Source organism: Neovison vison, chromosome 5 (assembly GCF_020171115.1).
Source record: "Neovison vison isolate M4711 chromosome 5, ASM_NN_V1, whole genome shotgun sequence".
Lineage (NCBI taxonomy): Eukaryota > Metazoa > Chordata > Mammalia > Carnivora > Mustelidae > Neogale > Neogale vison.
Window position 1 is genome coordinate 36,732,519 of NC_058095.1, and position 22,279 is coordinate 36,754,797.

At 35.8% G+C, this 22,279-nt stretch overlaps 1 protein-coding gene across 2 annotated transcripts in view; it reads right to left on the bottom strand.

Annotated features, from left to right (window-relative positions):
* Positions 1-22,279, bottom strand: part of MED13 (mediator complex subunit 13) — a 110,186-nt gene that overhangs the window by 31,819 nt on the left and 56,088 nt on the right. For both annotated transcript variants that reach the window (XM_044248530.1, XM_044248531.1), the window contains exons 10-16: positions 14,357-14,570; positions 12,634-12,715; positions 10,840-10,961; positions 9,087-9,177; positions 8,740-8,954; positions 6,480-6,676; positions 4,856-5,769 (exon numbers count right to left, since the gene is read on the bottom strand). In XM_044248530.1, coding sequence (XP_044104465.1) covers positions 4,856-5,769; positions 6,480-6,676; positions 8,740-8,954; positions 9,087-9,177; positions 10,840-10,961; positions 12,634-12,715; positions 14,357-14,570 — 1,835 coding nt within the window. The remainder of the gene's footprint in view (positions 1-4,855; positions 5,770-6,479; positions 6,677-8,739; positions 8,955-9,086; positions 9,178-10,839; positions 10,962-12,633; positions 12,716-14,356; positions 14,571-22,279) is intronic.

A 22,279-nucleotide genomic window follows, 5' to 3' on the forward strand; every position in this document is an offset into this window, starting at 1 on the left:
GATTTACTGCTCAGAAAAAAAAATTCCTTTCAAAATAGGACTGCTCAGTCAATGGCCATACCATCCTAAACGTGACCAATCTCCTTAAAATATGACCGCTCATTGGTCATCCCTGAGCTTTGATGGTGATGTACAATGACATTAATGTTATTTTCACGCCTGCTAACCCATTCTGCATTCCATGGATCAAGGAGCAATTTCAACTTTCAAGTCTTACTATTTAAGAAATACATTTCATAAAGCTGTAGCTGCCATAGATAGTGATTCCTTTGATGGATTTGGGCAAAGTAAATTGAAAAGCTTCTGGAAGTGATTCACTAGTCTAGATGCCATTTAGGAACATTTGTGATTCATGGGAAGAGGTCAAAATATCAATAGTAACAGAAATTTGGAAGGAGCTGACTGTAACCCTTAAGGATGATTTTGAGGGATTCAAGATTTCAGCGGAAATGTGGTAGAAATAGTGAAAGAACTAGAACTGGAAATAGATGTGACTGAATTGCTTCAATCTCATGATAAAACTTTAATGGATGATAAGTTGCTTCTTATTCCTGAGATGAAATCTACTTCCAGTGAAGATACTGTGAATTGCTGAAATGACAACAAAGGATCCAAAATATCTATAAACTTAGTTGATAAAGCAGAAGGAGAATTTGAAAGAACTGACTCCAATTTTGAAAGAAGTTCCACTGTGGGTAAAATGCTACCAAACAGCACCTCATACTACAGAGAAATTGTTCATGAAAGAATCAATGTCCCAATGTCCCATTTTAAGAAACTGCCACAATGGGCACCTGGGAGGCTCAAGTTGGTTAAGCAACTGCCTTAGGCTGAGGTCATGATCCTGGAGTCCTAGGATTGAGTCCCACACTGGGCTGCCTGCTCAGCAGGGAGTCTGCTTCTCCCTGCTGACCCTTTCCCCTCTCATGCTCTCTCTCTCATTCTCATTCTCTCTCAAATAAATAAATAAATAAATAATTTTTGAAAAAGATTTTATTTATTTATTTGACAGAGAGATCAGGAGTAGGCAGAGAGAGAGAGAGAGAGAAAGAGGAGGAAGCAGGCTCCCCGCTGAGCAGAGAGCCCGACGCAGGCTCAATGCCAGGACCCTGAGATCATGACCTCAGCCAAAGGCAGATGCTTTAACCCACTGAGCCATCCAGACACCCCTTGAATTTTTTTTTTTTTAAGATTTTATTTATTTATTGGAGAGAGCAAGACAGAGACAGTGAGAGAGGACAGGAGCATGGTGAAGCAGGCTACCACTGAGCAGGGAGCCAGATGTGGAACTTGATCCCAGGACTCCGGGACCGTGACCTGAGCCAAAGGCAGTTGCTCAACCAACTGAGCCCACCCAGGCACCCTGTTTTGAATTATTTTAATACAAGTTGTTACGATGAAATTTATCCTTATGGCTGTAAAGTTTCCTGTTTACATCAGTGTTTACTGTTACACAGAAAATGCTGAGGCTCAATGTCTTCTATTTGGCAGAGAAGTTGGTCCTTTTTTTGAGGTACAACTAGCATAAGTTGGTTCATTTTTTATCGAGGTAAAACCAGCATAACATTAGTTTCAGGTGCACAATGACTCAGTATTTGTATATATTGCAAAATGATGACCACACTAAGTCCAGTCAACATCCATCATGGCACATAGTTACATACTATTTTTCTTGTGATGAAAACTTCCAAGATGAGTTGGTTTTTAAAAACAAATAATAGAAAAAGAGTACCACTAATGCGATTGCTTCTGCTCTTACTATTACCAACTTGCTAATATTTGAGTTCTTACTTTGTGCCAGGCACCACTCTCTCTGTTGCACTGAACACTGATCGTTTCAACACTCTCTGGGGTAAATATTATTACTGACACAATTTAGAAAATTGAGGCACAGAGAGATTAAGTAACTTGGCCAATATCATAGTATATAGTGATAAAGCCATATTTCAAACTCAAGCCATCTGCCTCCACAGCACATGTTCTTAGCTACCACCTATGGCTGAAAACAATCTTGCCCTTTTTTTTTTTTAACGTCTATGGCATTTATTTATACTGTTTTCTTTTTTAACTTGGTCTTTGAGTATAAGGAGTTCCATGAATCATCAAACTATGTCATGAACAAAATAGTAACCACTGGTCCGTGTACTGCCCTCCCACATCACAAATTTTCTTTCATAATAGTCTTATGAACAACTATGATCTCACAGCCCAAGAACTAGAAAACCACCACAACAATCTTACTAGCACTTCTCCCTATCCTAACCATCCTTCAGCTTTTAAAAATTAACCACTGCCCTGAATTTCATGTGCATTTAAAAAATATTTAGTTTTGCTTGTTTTAAAACTTTACAAAAAGGTAACGTGCCATATATAATCTTCTAGGACTTGTTTCCACTCTCCTTCCTCTCAATATTAAGATTCACCTGTTTGTTCTATATAGTTTTATTTATGTCTAGAACTATGCAACATTCTATCTGTACTATCAAAATCATTTATCCATTCTCCCATCAATGGGTATTTAGGGTGTTTTTACTTCTTTCAACCCTGCATTATAGTTTCGGTTCTCTGAGTACTGCATAAGCAATTTAAGGGTCAGGTATCTTCATATCGCCTAGAATACCAAGCACATTGTTCTGCCTATGTGTCAAAAAAAATTACCGAATTAGTGAATGACACATGGACCAACAAAAAGTTATTATATGGAACATATCACCTTAGAAAAGATCCCTATCCAAAACCACATTTTGAAGGAGGCTAACTTTCTGTATAATAACCAGAAGTTAGAAAAGTTAGTGGTATATTGAGACATCTTTTAGAAAGTGTTAGGTTGGTTGTGCCTGAAAGAAAAATATCTAATTGATTATTTTAGTATTAACAGCAGCTTATATTAGTTCAGTACTATGTTCCTAGCACTGCACTAAGCACTTAATATGGGTTAACACATTAGATCTTCAGAACTCTATTAAAGTATCTGACATTGTATCTATGTAACATTATTTGGCATTGAGACCATTCTCTCCTTCAAACAATTCCTATACTTGGCTTCCAGGACACCATACTCTCTTGGTTTTCCTCCTACCTCCTTGTTTTCCTATCCTGGATCCTCCCTTTCTTCTCCACTTCTAAACATCAGTTCCATCCTTAGACTTCTCTCGAGTCACTCTCTTGGTTGTTTGATCTAGCTCCATAGATTTTAACACTGATAACTTACACAAGAAAATTTTATTCTACAACCCCAACCACTCCTCTGAATTTAAAACTGTTATCTCTAACTGCATACTTGACTTCCTTCCCCAAAGTTTCCCTCTTTTAAAAATGGAACCATCAATTCAAGCTCAAGCTACTTGTGATGCCTCATCTTTTCTTGTATGAATCCTGTAGGTTCTATTTCCCAAAAATACCTAGAACCCACTACTCATATCTCTATTGCTTCCAGTCTTCTCTAAATTACCATCATCTTTCACCTAGACTACTGCAATTGCCTCCTAACTATTCTATCTGCTTCTATTCTTACCTTCACCATCCACAACACAACAGCTAGAGTGATCTTTTAAAAAATTAACATAAAAAGACCATATTATTTCTTTGTTCAGAACAGGTGCTTCAAAACTTTGTTCAAAACTGGGACGCCTGGGTGGCTCAGTTGGTTGGACGACTGTCTTCGGCTCAGGGCGTGATCCTGGAGTCCCGGGATCGAGTCCCACATCAGGCTCCCAGCTCCATGGGGAGTCTGCTTCGCCCTCTGACCTTCTCCTCGCTCATGCTCTCTCTCACTGTCTCTCTCTCTCAAATAAATAAATAAAATCTTAAAAAAAAAAAAAAAAAAACTTTTTCAAAACTGATAGCTTCCTGGGCGCCTGGGTGACTCAGTGGATTAAGCCGCTGCCTTCAGCTCAGGTCATGATCTCAGGGTCCTGGGATCCAGTCCCTCATCGGGCTCTCTGCTCAGCGGGGAGCCTGCTTCCCTCTATCTCTCTCTGCCTACTTGTGATCTCTGTCAAATAAATGAATGAAATCTTAAAAAAAAAAAAACAAAAAACTGATAGCTTCCTATCAGTCTTAGAATAAACAGTAAAAGTCTTGCATGGTCCTTACTTAACATCCCTACATTTGGTATTTGGCCAGCTCTCAGATATCATGTCTGACCAATCTCCCATCACTCAGTTCATTCCAGCAACAGTGTCTTCTTAACACATTAACCACACTACCCCCTCAGGGTTTTTGCACTGTCTGAAACACTCTTCCCTTGGTTAGCTACCTAGCTCCATTTTCCTACTTTCTGCAGTGTTTGCTCAAGTGCCTCCGTAATATCTTCTCTAACCATACATCTAAAATAGTACACTCTTTTTTTCTACTTCTTTCATCTTTTTCTTCAAAGCAATTGTTACTATCTAACATTATATAATTACTTTTTCTTATGTCTTCTCTCATAAATTACAGGCTCAAAAAGGGCAGGAAGTATGTTTGCTTCATTTAATGCTGTACTTTATAAAGGAACACTGTGTGGCACACATATCAGGTGCTCAGTAAATATTTAATGAGTGAAAGAATGTTGAATAAAGCAGACAACTAGCAATTTTCTGCTAATTAACATCTGCAAAGTGCCTTTTATACTCCTACGTAAGTACGCTAATTACAGATTTACAATAACCATACTTTTATTGGTGAAATCAAACTAAACTGCTAGGGAACTCTCCCTCTAAAAAATGTCATTCTTAGAGGAATTTTAAGTCCAAATTTCAATGTCTCTATTAGCTACATGGAAAACTGCCTTTAACACTTTTTCCTAAGAAAGAAAAGCAGTCTTGCAACTAAAAGAAGATAAACAGAAAAATTATTCCATTAGGATGCTTACCATTTCTTTTGGACCAGGGGTGTAAGCATGAACTTTTCACAAGTGCTTCATCAACTTTTCCTCCTGACATGTTATCCATGAACTGACGCCCATGTTCCAATGCAAGGTAGCAGTCATTGCAACAGTCCCGTTCTTCAACACGTACCCAATTACTAATTACACCAATCCTGGGAAAAGGGTCTTGGTCTGCTGCTCCAAAGGGTGAAAATAAATTAGTGCACTGATCTTGTAGCAATAATATCAACTCATCAGGGAATTTTTCAGATTCCTTTAGTCCTCCATTAACATGTTCAGCAGAAGTAGCCCTGAGAGCTTCAAAACGTTTTTCTGCTTCTTTGCCACATTCTGTGTTGCGTCCTATGATATCTAGTTCATCTTCAAGAAATAATCCTGAATTGTTTCCAAATTTTCTGTTCATGACAGCACTGAAGCCGCAGGTACACCTATACTGTGCTTCCTGCATTGGATCTGGAATGTAAACTCCAACATCGGCACCCTTGATATTCATGTTGCAGACACAGATACAGCAACTATCAAAGTTACAGTCTTTGAACAAATTCATAACTGATTCTGAAAGAATGAGGTTTACATAGAGACTGTGCGCTTCAGGGATGGAGGGAACAGTTGCAGGTTCAACAGAATTAAGGGGTCTGCATGTGGATGGGGTAGAAGCTGGTGAATACAAGTCTGAATTTTCATATTTGACTGAACCTTGAGCACTAGCAGGTCCACCAGCTCGAGGAGTCCTTGGAGTCCTTGGAGTCCTTGGAGTCGGAAACCTAGGTGTAGATGGAGAAGGAAGAATTCCTGCTCCACTGTTACTAGGAGGTGCACTGCTAGGAGGCATCCCAAAAGAAGTATGAGTTTGAGGTGTATAAGCAGGACCATATTCTTGATCAATAGTACTTCCATCTCTAGTGTCACCGGGGTAAAAGAAAATTAAACACATATATAAAGGAACATATTAACAATATGAAACAGAACTAAAAATGTCCCAGCATTTTTCAGTAACACTGAAAAGTATGAAAACACAATTAGTGCAAAAACTACAAGTATAACTAAAACATATTTCTGGTTATAATATCCACTCTAATGACTGTTATAGACCGTGGGCGAACCAACTAGTTCCAAAATTGAAAATAACACATTTACTATCTATATTTCTTATACTACAAATAATCAAATTTCATTGATCCTAAGATGTTATTATTTAAAAAAAAAATCCTGATTTTAGAGATGTTTACATACAATAAGGGACAAAGGCAATTTTAAGAGGTTACCGAGTATAATACATCCCAATTCCAGAATACTGAAATATTAAAAGTGTGTGATATGGCAAATAAACAAATGGAATTTAGTATTTTAGAACAAAATAAAAGGTACTTCTGAAGACAACCCCTCCAAATGATGACAAATAATCAAAGCATAATGGTCTGAAGTTTTCCAACAGTTTACCCACAGGCAACTAACACCATTATAATTTATTGATCAAAAAACAATTTTTAGAATTTTCAAAAACCAGTATCTTTTTTCTAAGTACTAGCAAAGCAGGTACTTCTATGAAAAAAATTAAAGCTAGGTAAGCACACCTACACTATACCAGTAACATAAATCAAAATCATACCCTTCTTTGATGAATGGCACCGCAGGCCCTGAAGGAAGCAATTCTAATTTTCCCACAGTCCAACTCTGACGGTAAATACATTCTTCAGGCAATTTGATAAGAGGCAAACATTGGCTTGGTAGACTTTTTAGAGGAGCAAACATGGAACATCCCACCAGAACTTGACAATTTTCAGGCTTATAGACATAAGAAAAATCCTATAATACAAAGACCATGACTTTCAGCAACTTATCTTCCAGGGGAAAAATGAAAACTAACTCCAGCCCTTTTACCCTGCCTCTTTAAGCAAAATAATAAAATACAAATAAAATTCTTTTTTTTTTTTTTTTTAAAGTAGGCTCCATGACCAAAGTAGGTCTTCAACTCACAACCCTGAGACCAAGAGTCATATGTTCCACTGACAGAGCCAGCCAGGTACCCAATATAATTCTGTTCTTAAATGTGTTCATTCTAATTCCAGTTAATTAACAGTGCTGTATTAGTTTCAAGTGTACACTAGTGATTGAACAATACCGTACATCACCCAGTGCTCATCGCAAGGGCACTCCTTAATCCCCATCAGCTATTTCATCCATCCCCCTACCAACTGCCCCTCTGGTAACCATCAGAATATTCTTTATCGTCAAGTGTTTCTTAGTTTGTCGTTTTTTTTTTCTCTTCTCATTTCCCCTTTGTTTCTTAAATTCCACATATAAGTAAAAGCATATGGTATTTGTCTTTTCCTGTCTGACACTCTCTAGCTCCATCCATGTCATTAAAAATGGCAAGATTTCATTCTTTTTTATGGCTGAATAATATTTGAATATTTGTGTGTGTGTGTGTGTGTGTACACATACACCTTTATCCATTCATCTGCTCAACATCACTCATCATCAGGGTTATGCAAATCAAAACTACAATGAGGGGGGTGCCTGCCTGGCTCAGGTGGTAGAGCATGCAACTCTTGATCTCAGGATTTTAACTTTGAGCCCTGTGTATGGCACGGAGTTTACCTGAAAAAGAAACTAAACAAACAAACTACGTAAGATCACCTCACACTTGTAAGAATGGTTAAAATAAAAAACACAAGTGGAGAGCCTGGGTGGCTCAGTCAGTTGGGCATCTGTCTTCAGCTCAGGTCATGTTCCCAGAATCCTGGGATCAAGCCCCATGTTGGACTCCCTGCTCAGTGGGGAGCCTACTTCTCCCTCGCCCTCTGCCTGCTCCTCCCCTCTACTTATGCTGTCAAATAAATCAAATGTTTAAAAAAAAATACACACAAGAAACAATAGGTGTTGATGGAGATAAAGGAACCCTCTTGCACTGTTGGTAGCAATGCAAACTGGTAAAGTCATTGTGGAAAACAGTGAAGATTCCTAAATAAGTTAAAAATAAAACTACCCTATAATTCAATAATCACACTACTGGATATCTACTCAAAAGGTACGTGGAGCACGTGAGTGGCTCAGTTTGTTAGGTAGCTGCCTTCAGTTCAGCCCACAGTCCTAGGATGGAGCCCCAAGTTGGGCCCCCTGCTCAGCAGGGAGTCTGATTTTTCACCTTGCTCTGCCTGCTACTCCCCCTGCTTGTGCTCTGTCAAATAAATAAATAAAATCTTTTTTAAAAATTAAAAAACACTGGGGCGCCTGGGTGGCTCAGTGGGTTAAAGCCTCTGCCTTCTGCTCAGGTCATGATCCCAGGGTCCTGGGATCGAGCCCCGTGTCGGGCTCTCTGCTCTGCAGGGAGCCTGCTTCCCTCTCTCTCTCTCTCTGCCTGCCTCTCTGCCTACTTGTGATCTCTGTCTGTCAAATAAATAAATAAAAATCTTAAAAAAAAAAAATTACAAAACACTAATTCAAAGGGATTCATGCACCCCTATGTTTATAGCACCATTATTTACAATAGCCAAATTACGGAAGCAGCCTAAGTGTTCTTAAATGCATTCTTAATAGTGTAACCACTATTTAGTCTTCAAATCTGTCAACCACAAAATAGGATTCACCATGAACAGATTTTTTAATATAGCAATATACTGAATCTATAAGAAAATACTGGAGGGGCACCTGGGTGACTCAGTTGCTTGGATGTCTCTGACTTTTGACTTCAGCTCAAGTCACTCTCTCAGGGTTGCAAGACAGAGCCCCACTTCAGCTGGGTGTGGAGCCTGTTTAAGAACTTCTCTCCCTCTCCTTCTGCTCCTCCCCAGCCTCCCCCTCTCCCTTCTCCTATATACAAAATATATAGGAATTCAATTATTTTTCTAGAAAAATAATATACTTACTTTAATTTCAGAAGGTTTTGGGCTACAGAATCCTTCATCAACCTCAATTTTGAACTGTGTTCCTATACTAGAACTATTTCCTTCTAGAACAGTTCCTCCAGGTGTTATATCCATACTACCATATTCTTTATTACTCATATTCATTGGGGAAAATCCCATAATATGTTGTTCCAACGATGGTGGTGTAGGATACATTTTATGAAGATCTGCAGTGCCTGTATTTAATAAAACACACACTTTAACATAAGACTAAAAAGAAGTAAATCTGTGTTTAAAAGAAAGGGGTGGGGAATTTTATTCAGATTAAAAATTTGCAAACTTATCTGGAGCAGATTTGGGAAGCTTACTTATGCAAGATAATGGGTCCAGATTTCCTGTCTTTGATTCCTTACTGCTTGATTTATCATCTGTTCCATTTGCTGACTTTTTAGATCCAGGCTATTAACAAAAACAAAAACCCATTATTTACCTAAAATTTTAAGACCAATGTGATTCAAGATAGTAATCATTAAGATATAACTTGAAAGTCAACCCTATTCATCAAATATATTATTCTGGTTGTGCCAGAGCCAAATATTAGTTATTAGAAACAATGCATAAAGATGTAGAACACTTTTTAGGCAATCAATGAATCCAGATTAATTTCTCTGTTTATTTGATAATCCTACAAATTAACAGAGGGAAAAGTTCCTCCAAAACACAGAACCAATTCTTTCAGAACACACAGAAGCAAAAATAACCTACCACTTTAAAGCCTATTAAAATAAAAAAAAAATTAAAAAAAAAAGAAAGAAAAGGAAATCTGCAATAAGGATCTGTAATATCCGAACTGCTTCTTAGTAAAAGATACCCATAAAGCATTTGTCCCCTTAAATAAAACATAATGAAGTTTCCTATATAAATCACCCCTCTGCAATCTAATTTATAGTTTTATCTTGTTTAATAATCTCCTTACCCTTACAAAAATGTTACAACATGTAAAACAAAGCACAAACTTCAGAAAGATCTCATATGATAAGTAACAGGATAAATAACTAAAAATTAGTTTTAATACATTGAACAAGTCGTTTTACCATTTCCAATCTGTCACCAATGTTTTCAGACCTGACAACTTGGTTCCAAGCCTTTTGTTAGCCACTTTGTCATAAATATATAGACTGAGCTCTAATTACAACCTTTTTACCTCACAAGAGCCACAGCTGATACATGAATGGCAACACAGAGAAAGCATAAAACTACACAAGTATTCAGGGATATAGAACTTAAGTTTATGTATAGCTATATCTACCTTAGGTCACTTAAAAGAAGACACCAAATGTGCATCTATGTGTATATACATATATACATAAATATACATATGTAGTGTGTGTGTGTGTATCATAGAGAGGATTAAAAGTACTACAGAACAAGAATGACCAAATGTAGAACAAGAATGACCAAATGTACTATAGAAGTTTCTAAGCTACCTTTTTGCAGATGAAAATGGAATTCTTTTTATAATAATGAAGCACTCAGTTCATTAATTTGCTAGAGACTTGACATTCTAGCAAATCTCATTTTAAGCTTGCTTTTATAATCATCTTCCTCTGCAAATGGATGTTCAAAGTTAAATATTTCTTTTTCTACCTCTTTCATTATTAATAGTATATAGCTCTCTTATAATAATGGCTAGAATGTCAAACATATTCAAAGGAGTAGTATTCCTTAATAAATTGACAAGGCACATAATCATAATGTTATTATTTTATGCATGAGTCAATTCCAGGGTCATTTCTCAAATGAGAGATCAAAGAACAGGAAAATAATTCTGCTTCCCAAAGACTGAAGAAAAAGAATATATGGTAGAAATTAAGCTTAATCACACATGTCCCTCAAATATAAGAAAATTAAGAAAAAACCTTTAGAGTTTATATGTGACGCTATGCAAGTTTGCTCAAATATAAGTTTAAAAAAGAAACCAATTAAAATTTAATTTCAAAATATTTCCTATTTTTCAGGGCTAAAACGTACTATTCAAGTCACATTATCACTTCTGAGAAGTATGTCTACATAAGATCAAGGAAAAGAAATTATAACCTTAACCATTAACAGAATACTCACTGTTAGTTCATCTTCATCAGAATTGAAGAGATTATCAAGGTCAGTGTAAGAGACAGCCAGGTCTGAGTCATAAATCAAACTGGTTGATGGAGGACGGGCATGACTAGTAGGGCGTGGAGCATCTATATATGTCAATCAGAAAAACAAAATAAAAAAATTCTACAACTGACCAAATAAATATATTCTATTAATTTAAACTAGACATCTAACTTTAAACTTGTAAGAGTATTATACAATAAAAAACCGTGATTTGCTTAAATCTAAAAAAACTTTTTATAGAAATAAAGTTGCAAACATAACAGTACTGACTTCTCCAGGAAGCTCACCAAACGCTATGTAATCCATAACACGGCTAAGTACTCTAATTTTATATATCAAATAAAAAGATATACAGTCTTAGAACTATAGCAGACACATACACATTCTTATTTTTCTATCTTCCTGAAATGTAAAACAAGCATAGTATGATGACTAAGTGCTCTGGCTCTTGAGTCAGATGGACTGTTATTAATTTGAATTCCCAACTCACACTAATAGAATGACCCTGAGCAAGTTACTTAACCTCTCTGTACCTTAGTAATGGCAAGAACTAAACATGAAAGGATGTAGCTAAAACACTTTATCCGGTGCTAGGCACTTAAATACTCAATAAATATTATCTTTTGGTTAAGCTTCCTTTTAGTTCTAGAATTTTATTTCCCTTTTCCCTTTTCCCCCCACCATCTGCAGGGGGAAAAATATGATTACTTTAAAAAAAAAAGTACAAATACCAATGGAAGTTAAACTCCTCTTACATTTCCACATACAAAAAACAAATTTGTAGTTTGATATATAACCTTCTGAAGCATCCTTGGAGTATCAAATGACTTGAAATAGCCCTCATTTTCAGAAACATAAAAGCCATTTTCCAAGTGCCTCTGCATGTCAGTTCTAAAAATTCACTAGAACAGTAATTCTGAAATTTGGTGTAAAAAAAATCATCTAGGGTACTTATTAAAAACCAAGATTTGCAATCTCCACCTCAAAAGATGATCCAGAATGCAGTATATGGTCCATATTGTGAGAAAGTACAAGATAGCAATTATATATTCTCTACATCCAAGGGTAGGTAAATAGCTCAAAGAACCCAAACTGTTAACCTATCAAGCTACTCAAAATTATCAACTGAATTTACTTCATTAAGGCCATTTTTTCCTTATTCTGAGAGCCTGACGCTCTCTATTTCAAATATTAAAACAAAACTTTGTCCCTAAAAAAACCTACCAAAGGACAACTTCTTTTGCCTTCATCAAAAGTTTAATAAAACTTATAAAAGAACGTGCTGTCGTGTGCCTATTCCAAGCAAAACAAAACTAGTCAGATACTTTCAAAGAGTCAAGAACTGTGCCTACATGTAACACCTGCTTGAAAATTATTTGTTAAATTAATGATTTCAGCAACAGTTCTCCTAATTTGAGAGAAAAGGACAACAAAATTATAGTCAAGCCTAATTTGCAAGTTTTCAGATCTGAGAGGGACCTTAGGTAATGATCTCTTAAATCTCACTTTACAGATGAGAACTATTTTTATTTGTGAGAAAGCAAAGTTCCAAAAATGGGAAACAAAGGATTTTTACCACCTCAACTTGCTTCTCCCAGTACAAAATAAACAATAAAGCCATTATTTTAAGATAGGTACCTCTCTATGAAACCTATGAATTACACAAAAAGGAACAACAGAAATCTAATAATATCAAATTAGTTTGTAGTAATAATCCTACAATGCAATATTTTTATTAGGAAATAGAAGTTTTACCTTGCTTGATAGAGGGACTAAATAATGACATAGCATCTTCCTCATGTGATAAAACTGTTACACTAGATGGCCCATCTTCTCCCTGCAAACAGTATTACATATTAGATTAAAATATATAATTTAAAATAACAAAATCTTCCAAGTATTGAGTAACTACGTGTCATGTCAAGCATCCTGCCAGGTGTTCTACAGACATACTAATTCCCACAACTAACCTATATGATAAGTAAGTACCATGCTCGACTTACAGGCAAAAAGTAGTGTTAAAGATAACCCAGGAAATATATCTGATAAATAAATATATCCGATAAGTAAATATATAGTGGATCTGGGATTCCAACATAAATCTCTCGATTTCCAAAGTCCACATTCTTTCTACAGCACCTATAGCCTTCCCAGCTACTACTGTTCTCATATTTACAAAAGGACATATTTTCAAGTACTGGCAACACAGTGAGGCTAAAAACTTTGGGAAATGAATTCTTTGTATTACACTTATTATTGGATCCTTTTCACAATTTTATAGCTTTTAATGTCTACATTTTGTTTTTAAGGCAAAATTATTAACAGCATGATCTTGTGCTTAACAGATCCTCTAATATTTGATTTTTTAAAATTTTAATAAATACTTCTATATCCTACACAAAATACATTACTTTAAGGGACACTATAAGTTCTTAACTCACATTAAAAAATATCATGTATTTTATAAACTAGGCATTGTGTATTTTATTGTATTTTTGAAAACTGGCAATTTACCTATAGCATATTTTAATTCAGTATCAAAATAGTTTATCTACTTAAATGCCCTGATTTCAATATCACAGAAGTTAATGTACTTTCTCTAATCCAAAAACTCTTAAACAGTAAGAATCTTTACATTATGAGAGACCAGCTATAAAGTTCACACAAGCTCTTAAATTTTGTATAATATGCTTGATGCACCTATTAAAAAAAAAGTATCTTCCTAGGGCACATGGGTGCTCAGTCAGTTGAGCATCTGACTCTGACATCTCATCTGACTCGACTCAGGTCATGATCCCAGGGTCATGAGCTTGAGCCCCATGTTGGGCTCTTCACTGGGCATGGAGCCTGCTTAAGATTCTCTTTCAGGGGGACGCCTGGGTGGCTCAGTTGGTTGGACGACTGCCTTCGGCTCAGGTCATGATCCTGGAGTCCTGGGATCGAGTCCCGCATCGGGCTCCCAGCTCCATGGGGAGTCTGCTTCTCCCTCTGACCTTCTCCTCGCCCATGCTCTTTCTCACTGTCTCTCTCTCAAATAAATAAATAAAATCTTTAAAAAAAAAAAAAAAAAAAGATTCTCTTTCAGGGCGCCTGGGTGGCTCAGTTGGTTAAGCGTCTGACTTCAGCTCAGGTCATGATCTCAGGATCCTGGGACTGGGCCCTGTGTCAGGCTTCCCTGCTCAGCAGGGAGTTTGCGTCTTCCTCTCCCTCTGCGCCCCCTCCCTGTTCCTACTCTCTCTCTAATAAATAAATAAAATCTTAAAAAAAAAAAATTTTTTTTTCTCTCTCTCTCCCTCTCTGCCCTCCCCTCACCCTGGTCTTTCTTGCTCTATCTCTTTAAAAAAAAGTAAAAAAGTTTTCCTAAGTTACAATGATAAATCTGTTCTATTTTAAAAGACAATAATGAGAAGTGTGGTACTATATGCAGTGTTACAAATCATCAGTGACTCTTTGGTGTACTCCGATTTCTTTTACTTACCTTGTGTTTTTTTACAGCTTCTCTCTCACTATTTTGTCTTTCTTTCTTATCAGGAAAAAGGAATTCCTCATCTCCTTCAACAAATGCGTATGGATCGATTTTAGATTCTTGCTCTGCATCAGATGCTATTGCTGAAAGATACTGATTTTTAATTTGATATTGCTGTACTAATTCATCAGAAACTTTTAAAGGTTTCTTACATTGCACCATTAACCTGCATAAAAAAACAAAATTAGAAAATTAGTATTTATTTTCCATAAAATCATTAAAAAATTTCAATATGACTTAAGAATCATAAGGTTTTCAGGATTATTTAGAGACCATCTAACCTGCAATCCTTCATTATATAAATGAAGAAACCAGAGAACAGAAAGGTTGTATGATTTATTAAACCTTCAAATTTAGCAATAAAGAAATGAAGCTAAAATCTAAGCCTCTTCTTGCTATGTTCTTTCACCAAAATAATTCTCTTTTGGTAATCCACTTTTTTCCCAAATCCTCAAATGCATTAATGTGTCCAAATCCATTCACTGAAAGGGACTCTTAAATTGCAACTGCTCCAAGACAGGAACTCTCAAAATGTGGACTATATGGTGAGACAAGTTTATACAATTTATACATTTATACAATGAAAGTGATTATCATCTTCCCACTGCATGAGTGGATAGTTACAAAATATTTTAAAGACCTAGTCTGTGTTTTCCAAAAATAACGTTATAACTATTATTAATTCAGACAAGAGGTTTTATAATAGCAAGTTTCAGCACAAGTTCTTTAAAGGTTTTTCCTGATCACGTTGAAAAATTTATTTTTATATTGCCAGCCTTATGGATTCACATGGTGAGTAATAAACATATGTTTCTTTATATTCTCCAATAAATATCCAATAAAATGACAAAGAACAACAGAACAAGAGAGGAAATAACAATGAAGCTGGAAAGACAAACTAGTAGAAACTGACAGATCAGAGAAACCTGAAATCTAAGGGTAAGAGTCAAGAAGCCACAACAAGCTGATTTGCACACCAGAATCCTGGAAAGCATCAGAACTTTTCCATCTCTGAAGACGGGGATGCTTGGTGAGTGTGAATACTAAATGATTTGATTTTGGTTTGTGTAAGACACTTTTTGACTCCCAAATTCATGTTCTCTGTTGTCTGTAAAGCTGAGTTTCCCATGCTGCCAGAAAGCAGCAGCTAATCTTCTAGTCAGACCATGGTCAAAATCCTGCAGGACTATTTTATTCTGAATAAAAACTAAAGTCCTTATAATATCCTACCACAGCTTCCCATGATCTTTCTCTTTTCCTCTCCCAACTTCACTTTCTGTTATTCTATCTTTCCTCTCACTCTGCTTCCAAGAACTTTCTTGATATTCCTCAAACAGGCCTGATACACTGCTGACTGTTCCCTTTGTTTAGAGCATCCTTTCTCGAAATATCAGCATGGCCATCTCCCTCATTTCCTAAAAGTTTTTGTTTAAAACCTATGTATGAGTCCTTATTTAAAATTGCAAAATGCCCAACTACCTCAACACTGAACCCCCTTGCCCTGCTCTATTTTTCCTTAGCAGTTATCTCTTAACATACTTCTGAACTTGCTTATGTTCATAGCTGACTGTCACTCTCAGTAGAATGTAAGTCCCTAAATGATGAGGATCTTGTCTTTGTTCACTGAAATATCCCAAATGCCTAGAACAGCACCTGGCATGTTAAAGTAACTCAGTAAGTATTTCCTAAATGAATATGTCAAATCTAAAAGCCATATAGGATAGAGATTTTGGGGTTGCACTAATAATCCTAAATCCTGTACTTTGAAACAAGCCATCTTTATTCATCAGAAAGTGGTATGGCTACCACTTTACCTGTCCAACAATTTAACACAAAAAAATCCTAAGAGATCTAAGATCTGGGAATGATGAAAGCATATGCTAGTTCAGAAAATCCTGGAATGAGAGGGATATATTTTTAAATCTATTCACCAATGCCCAGCACTAGAAGCACTCAATACTCTCTAAACTAAGGTTGAAACAGAAGCCATAAAAAAGATAACTGGGTATTTTCTAAACCTGCTATCAAATATCATACATGTCATTTTTATTCCTAATATGCTCTAGATTTATCCCCAAAACTAAAATCCCAAGTCTACAAAGACTTTCTTCCATGAGAACATGGGGCTATCTAGTCAACAGAGATTATGTTTTATAATTAATTGTTAGGACAGGGTGCCTGGGTGGCTCGGTCTGTTAAGTGTCTGCCTTCAGCTCAGGTCATGATCCTGTGTGTTGGTCTCCCTGCTTGTTGGGGAGCCTGCTTCACCCTCTCCCTTTGCCCCTACCTCTGCTCCTACGCTGTCTCCATCTCAAATAAATAAAATCTTTAAAAAAAAAAAAACAAAAACCCACAATTTTTAGAACAGTACTGTTCTATAAATGAACATTTCTTAAGAGTAGCTTTATACCTTACCATGTTAGACCCTAAATAACTATTTTTTTAAGTAAGTCACTTTATTTTATTTTTTTAAAGATTTTATTTATTTATTTGACAGACAGAGATTACAAATAGGCAGAGAGGCAGGCAGAGAGGGAGGAGGAAGCAGGCTCCCCGCTGAGCAGAGAGCCCGATGCGGGGCTCGATCCCAGGACCCCGGGGACCATGACCTGAGCTGAAGGCAGAGGCTTTAACCCACTGAGCCACCCAGGCGCCCCAATAACTATTTTTTGAATTATTAGATTTTAACATAAATACTGTGAAAATAGTTTTTCCATCTACTTTGATATAGATTTTCTTATTTAAAACTTACATTTAACGTTATAAGATAGGAAAATGAAGGGTATGTTCTCTTTGATGTGCAAACTATGCAGAAAAAAAATGGTTTGCTAAGATAATATATAGCAAAGTTGGGCTAGACAGATTTTAAGTACGTATATTCAAATTAACTATTCATAGGGTATAAGTGTAAAATCCCAATACCCCCACCCCTCTCCACCACCAACCTGAAAGACAACACTACTCTGTGAAGGGCTGAATAAAACAACTCTGTTTTTCATATTAAGTTGTCCTCTAGCGGAAGCAGAAAAACTGCCACACTGTTTACATAGGTAGTTAAATTAGTGTGCAGTAACATTAAAAGGACCAATCCTACTGCATAGGGCTCTATGAAGAATAAAAATGAGTAAAGCAAATGCAATGCCTAAAGACAACTTGTTATTTTATTGAACGGTTATCACAGACATTGGGATATGCAAAGAATTTAAATGTAGTTAGTAGTATCAAGAGTACCAAGTCACAACAAATATTAAAATATAAATTATTTACATTACACATCCTTCTATATTTAAAAATAATTAAGAATAGAAAAAATTGTGATTTTTAAAAGATGCCAAATTAAAGTCAGTCACTTCATCACTATCCAATTATATAGTATATACATACTTTTGTGAAACAGGAATAACACCTCTCCTTTTCTAAAAGAAACTGACATATAGCCAAATGGTTAACTACAGAGATAGTTTCAATCAAATATAAAGCTAAATACAGACCAGGTGGAAGAGGATTAGGTACAGCCATGAACAGGAAGCTTTGCAAAGCCCAAAGCAAACTGAAATTACTTTTATATTATTCATTAATTGTATGTCTTTTTTTTTACTATGACAACAGTAACATTCCATCCTAAAAATAATTACGTAAGATTTATTTGAGAGAGAGAAAGAGAATGCCTGTGCACATGAGCAGAGGGAGGGGCAGAGGGAGATGAACAGAATCTCCAACAGACTCCCCACTGACCATGGAACCTGACAAGGGGCTTGATCTCACCACCTGAGAGATCATGACCTGAGCCAAAATCAAGAGTCAGGACACTCAACTGAACCACCCACATGCCCCTCCTGAAATACAATTGTAGAGAATTTAACATACCTTAGAGTAGCACATGCTTTTAAGCCTTTATTCAATAAAATTCTTTCCAGACAAGATATGACAATATTTAAGATTGACATTTATAAAAGAAGATAAACTACATAAGGAGATGTTAAGGAATAAATGAATTCAATAAATATTTAAAAATCCCCTATTTTCTTTAATTGTACCTTTTCTAATATCATCTCCAATGTTCAGAATCAATCCTTAAACTGAGTCAAGCTTGCTGTCAAAAGTAAAGCTTTATTGTATTATCAAATAAGATTTACTTAAAAGATTTAGAATACAGTAAATCAAAAGTTTATTTCATCATAGACTTCCATGAAACAAAATAACTAAAACTAACTTTTAAAGGTCAAATAACACACTCTATAAACCATTTAATATATACAATAAAAACTGGTTATATCACTAACACAACATGGGAGCTAGTTCTATTGATGAATGCTATGGTTAAAATACCCTGATGTATGAGTCCTTACTACCAAACAAAATACGATACAAACGTGCTCAAGCATAGTTCTTCCCTGCTCAGGGTTTAGAAATGTTTCCCTCTGAGATTCAGAATGGAAGACCATTTTAAGCCATTACAAATAATACTAGAATTAAGTGCTAAGTCTTTGAAAAATGATATTAAAAACAGTCATGTTTCTCTGCAGAAACTCTGCTATCTTTAAAACTTACAAGGTCTTAAAAGCCACTATTCTAAAACAGATGCTATCATTAACTAATAGAGAAACTAAAAATAACTAGAAGCAAAAAGAGGATAGTCACAGATCTGTATATCGTGTATGTAGGATATACTATGTGCAACCCCAACCTTTCTCCTTGAACAATTACTAAGACATTTAAAAAGGAATTCTGGGGGCACCTGGGTGGCTGAACAGGTTAAAGGCTCTGCCTTCGGCTCAGGTCATGTTCCCAAGGTCCTAGGATCGAGCCCCGCATGCGGCTCTCTGCTCAGCAGGGAGTCTGCTTCCCTTTCTCTCTGCCTGCCTCTCTGCCTGCTTGTGATCTCTCTCTGTCAAATAAATAAGTAAAATATTTTTTTAAAATAAAATAAAATAAAATAAAAAGGAATTTTGCTTTAAAGTAGTTGCTGGAAAATCTGGCATCAACTGCTGCACACCGGGAAGGTGTTTAAAAATGATGAATTCTATTACTCTGTCCTAGCTAGGCAGCCAACACCACCTAAAATTAATTAGAAAAACCAACAGTATTGCTTTCTTTTGTTTATTCACCTATTATGTAAGCACAATGCCACCTTTTAACAGCAATCAATGGAAAACTTAACTTACACCAAATGGAAATCGAGTTTTCACTTAACATAAATAAAACAAACATCCAAGTTCCTCCTTAATCACTTTCTAAAAAGACACACACCTGTCCAAGTCAATTTTTATTTAAAAAGTTTCTTTTTAAATTTCTACTGATACATTCTTGCCCCTCTATGCCTCTATATTACTCCAACTGGGTTAATACAAGTTTTCTTCTAAGCTTGAAACACTTGACAACTCCCTGACTCAATCTTTAAGCACGCTCCTAAAACTGAATTCACAAATTTACAACGTATATGTATTACAAGCACACAGTTAAACGTCATATTCTACACAAAGGCATAATGGAGACATAAAAATTTCCCAATCCCTCTCCTTCAAGATAACAAGAGATTAACAGCTTCTTTCGCTTTAAAAAAATTATAACAATTAAGCTTAAGATTTAGTCCAAAGTAAAAAAGTAGGAAAGCAGCATTCAGATCTGCTTTTCCTTTTTCCCTCATAAAATAAATAGGCTGGTCTTTAACACTTCTATTACTCCCCTACTTCACTATTCAATGGGCTGTAAAGTTCTTCAGCCTACTCTACATCCACAAAATCCATACATCTCTAATGATCTCCTTCTAATTTTCCTTTGGCCCTCAATTACCTTGTATCTGAGCTATTTAAGATGTCCAAACTGATGTCCTTTCATACATCTTTCTTCATCTAAAACAGTCTTTCAATAATGCTACTTGGTTAGTATTTCTACTAATACTAGGTTAGTATTAGTATTAGTATTAGATAGTATTTCCTATCTTCCAAAACCTGTTATTTTATCTACCTCAAAAAAGCTTCCACCAGTGCCCCTATCATCTCAAGGATAATACATTAATATATAAGCTTATAAACAATATTTTGCTATTCCATTATATAGCCCTACCCCACCTTTCACGACACCTTACTCATCATGACATACCAAGTAAGCAACACCAGATAATCTAGCCATACCAAACTACATAAAGCTTCTGGATCTTCATAAATGGAATGAAATTATTTACTCTGGTCCCTAATATATTTTATGTATACTTCTATCAGAGAATTTAACATTATTTTCCATTAGATTATAATTTCATTTAGGGCCAGAACCAAATTTATTTTATACTCCAACAGTGCCTCATAGCATTTTGCATATTAGAGAAACTTCAATTTTATTCAAACTGATAAAATATATCTTTGAGAAGTATGATCTTTTAAAAAGGGTGAAAGAACATTAAGAGTTACAATAGCCCCCTAACTAACTGCCATATATTTAAACACGCTTTCAAAACTCAAGAGTATGGAAAAAGATTAGAAATTTACAATGTCTAGTAAGAATTCAAAAATTTATTTATATAAAAATCTAGACTTCTGAATGGATTACTCTGACTAGAAAAATCTTTTTTTTTTAAAGATTTTTTAAATTTATTTGACAGATAGAGATCACAAGTAGGCAGAGAGGCAGGCAGAGAGAGAGAGGAGGAAGCAGGCTCCCTCCTGAGCAGAGAGCCTGATGCAGGGCTCTATCCCAGAACCCTGGGATCATGACCTGAGCTGAAGGCAGAAGCTTTAACCCACTGAGGCACCCAGGCACCCTGAAAATATCCTATCTTTAAAGCTATACAATGCTTCTTTTAAAAACTTAAGGTTGTTTAAATGCCACTGAAAGAATATTAATTCACAGAACTTATTTTAATGACAAGGAATATAATCTGACAGATGATCCTTATGGCTTCCTATCTCAAGTAGCATTAATAGCTGGACCAGAATCACTAAACTGCCCAAACAAGATCCTTTTAACATATGGAAACAAAGAAGTAAACAAATCAAAAAACCTAAAACTTCTGCTTTAGCATAATGCTAACACTAAAGCCCATGCCAGATATTTTACTGGATAATAAAATAGTGTGGGGGAATCTCCCTAGTAAAACTAATCAGTAAACAGGTTTGGCCTAATTTAGTAATCTATCCTAGAGTTCAAATTCCTGTTAAAAATGATTCATGATATTAAAGCACTTCAACACTATTAACATTCTGGGCTTTCTTGTTGGGGACAGTACTATATATATGGTAGGATATTTAGCAAGCCCCGTGTTGTGACAACACTATCCCATGTCACCTGAAGGTATGCGTGGGGAAGTAAGAAATTGCCCCAGCTGAGAACTACAGCCATAGAACAGTAAACTACAAAAGGAAAGAATAAAATCAAAAAACTTCTAACCTATCAAATACAGAACAATTATATTCCATAAATGTTTTAGTTCATGTTTCAAGCAGCTAAGCTGAGGGCTTACTTTTTTGTGGTATTTTTCTTATTTTTTTTTTTAAGATTTTATTTATTTGACAGAGATCACAAGTAGGCAGAGAGGCAGGCAGAGAGAGAGAGAGAGGGAAGCAGGCTCCCTGCTGAGCAGAGAGTCCAATTCGGGACTCAATCCCAGGACCCTGAGATCATGACCTGAGCTGAAGGCAGCAGCTTAACCCACTGAGCCACCCAAGTGCCCTGGTATTTTTCACATTCTAATCTACTTTAACAATAAAAAGGATTCATCTAAAAGTAAATTGTGACACAACATACATTTAGTAACTAGTATAACCAAAACAATACTTAAATGAGACACAGAATTAAAAAGAAAAAAAAAAAACCCACACACCTTTTATTCATTCTTTTCCTTTCTTTTTATGAAGTAGAAAAAATGGTGACCAGGAACAG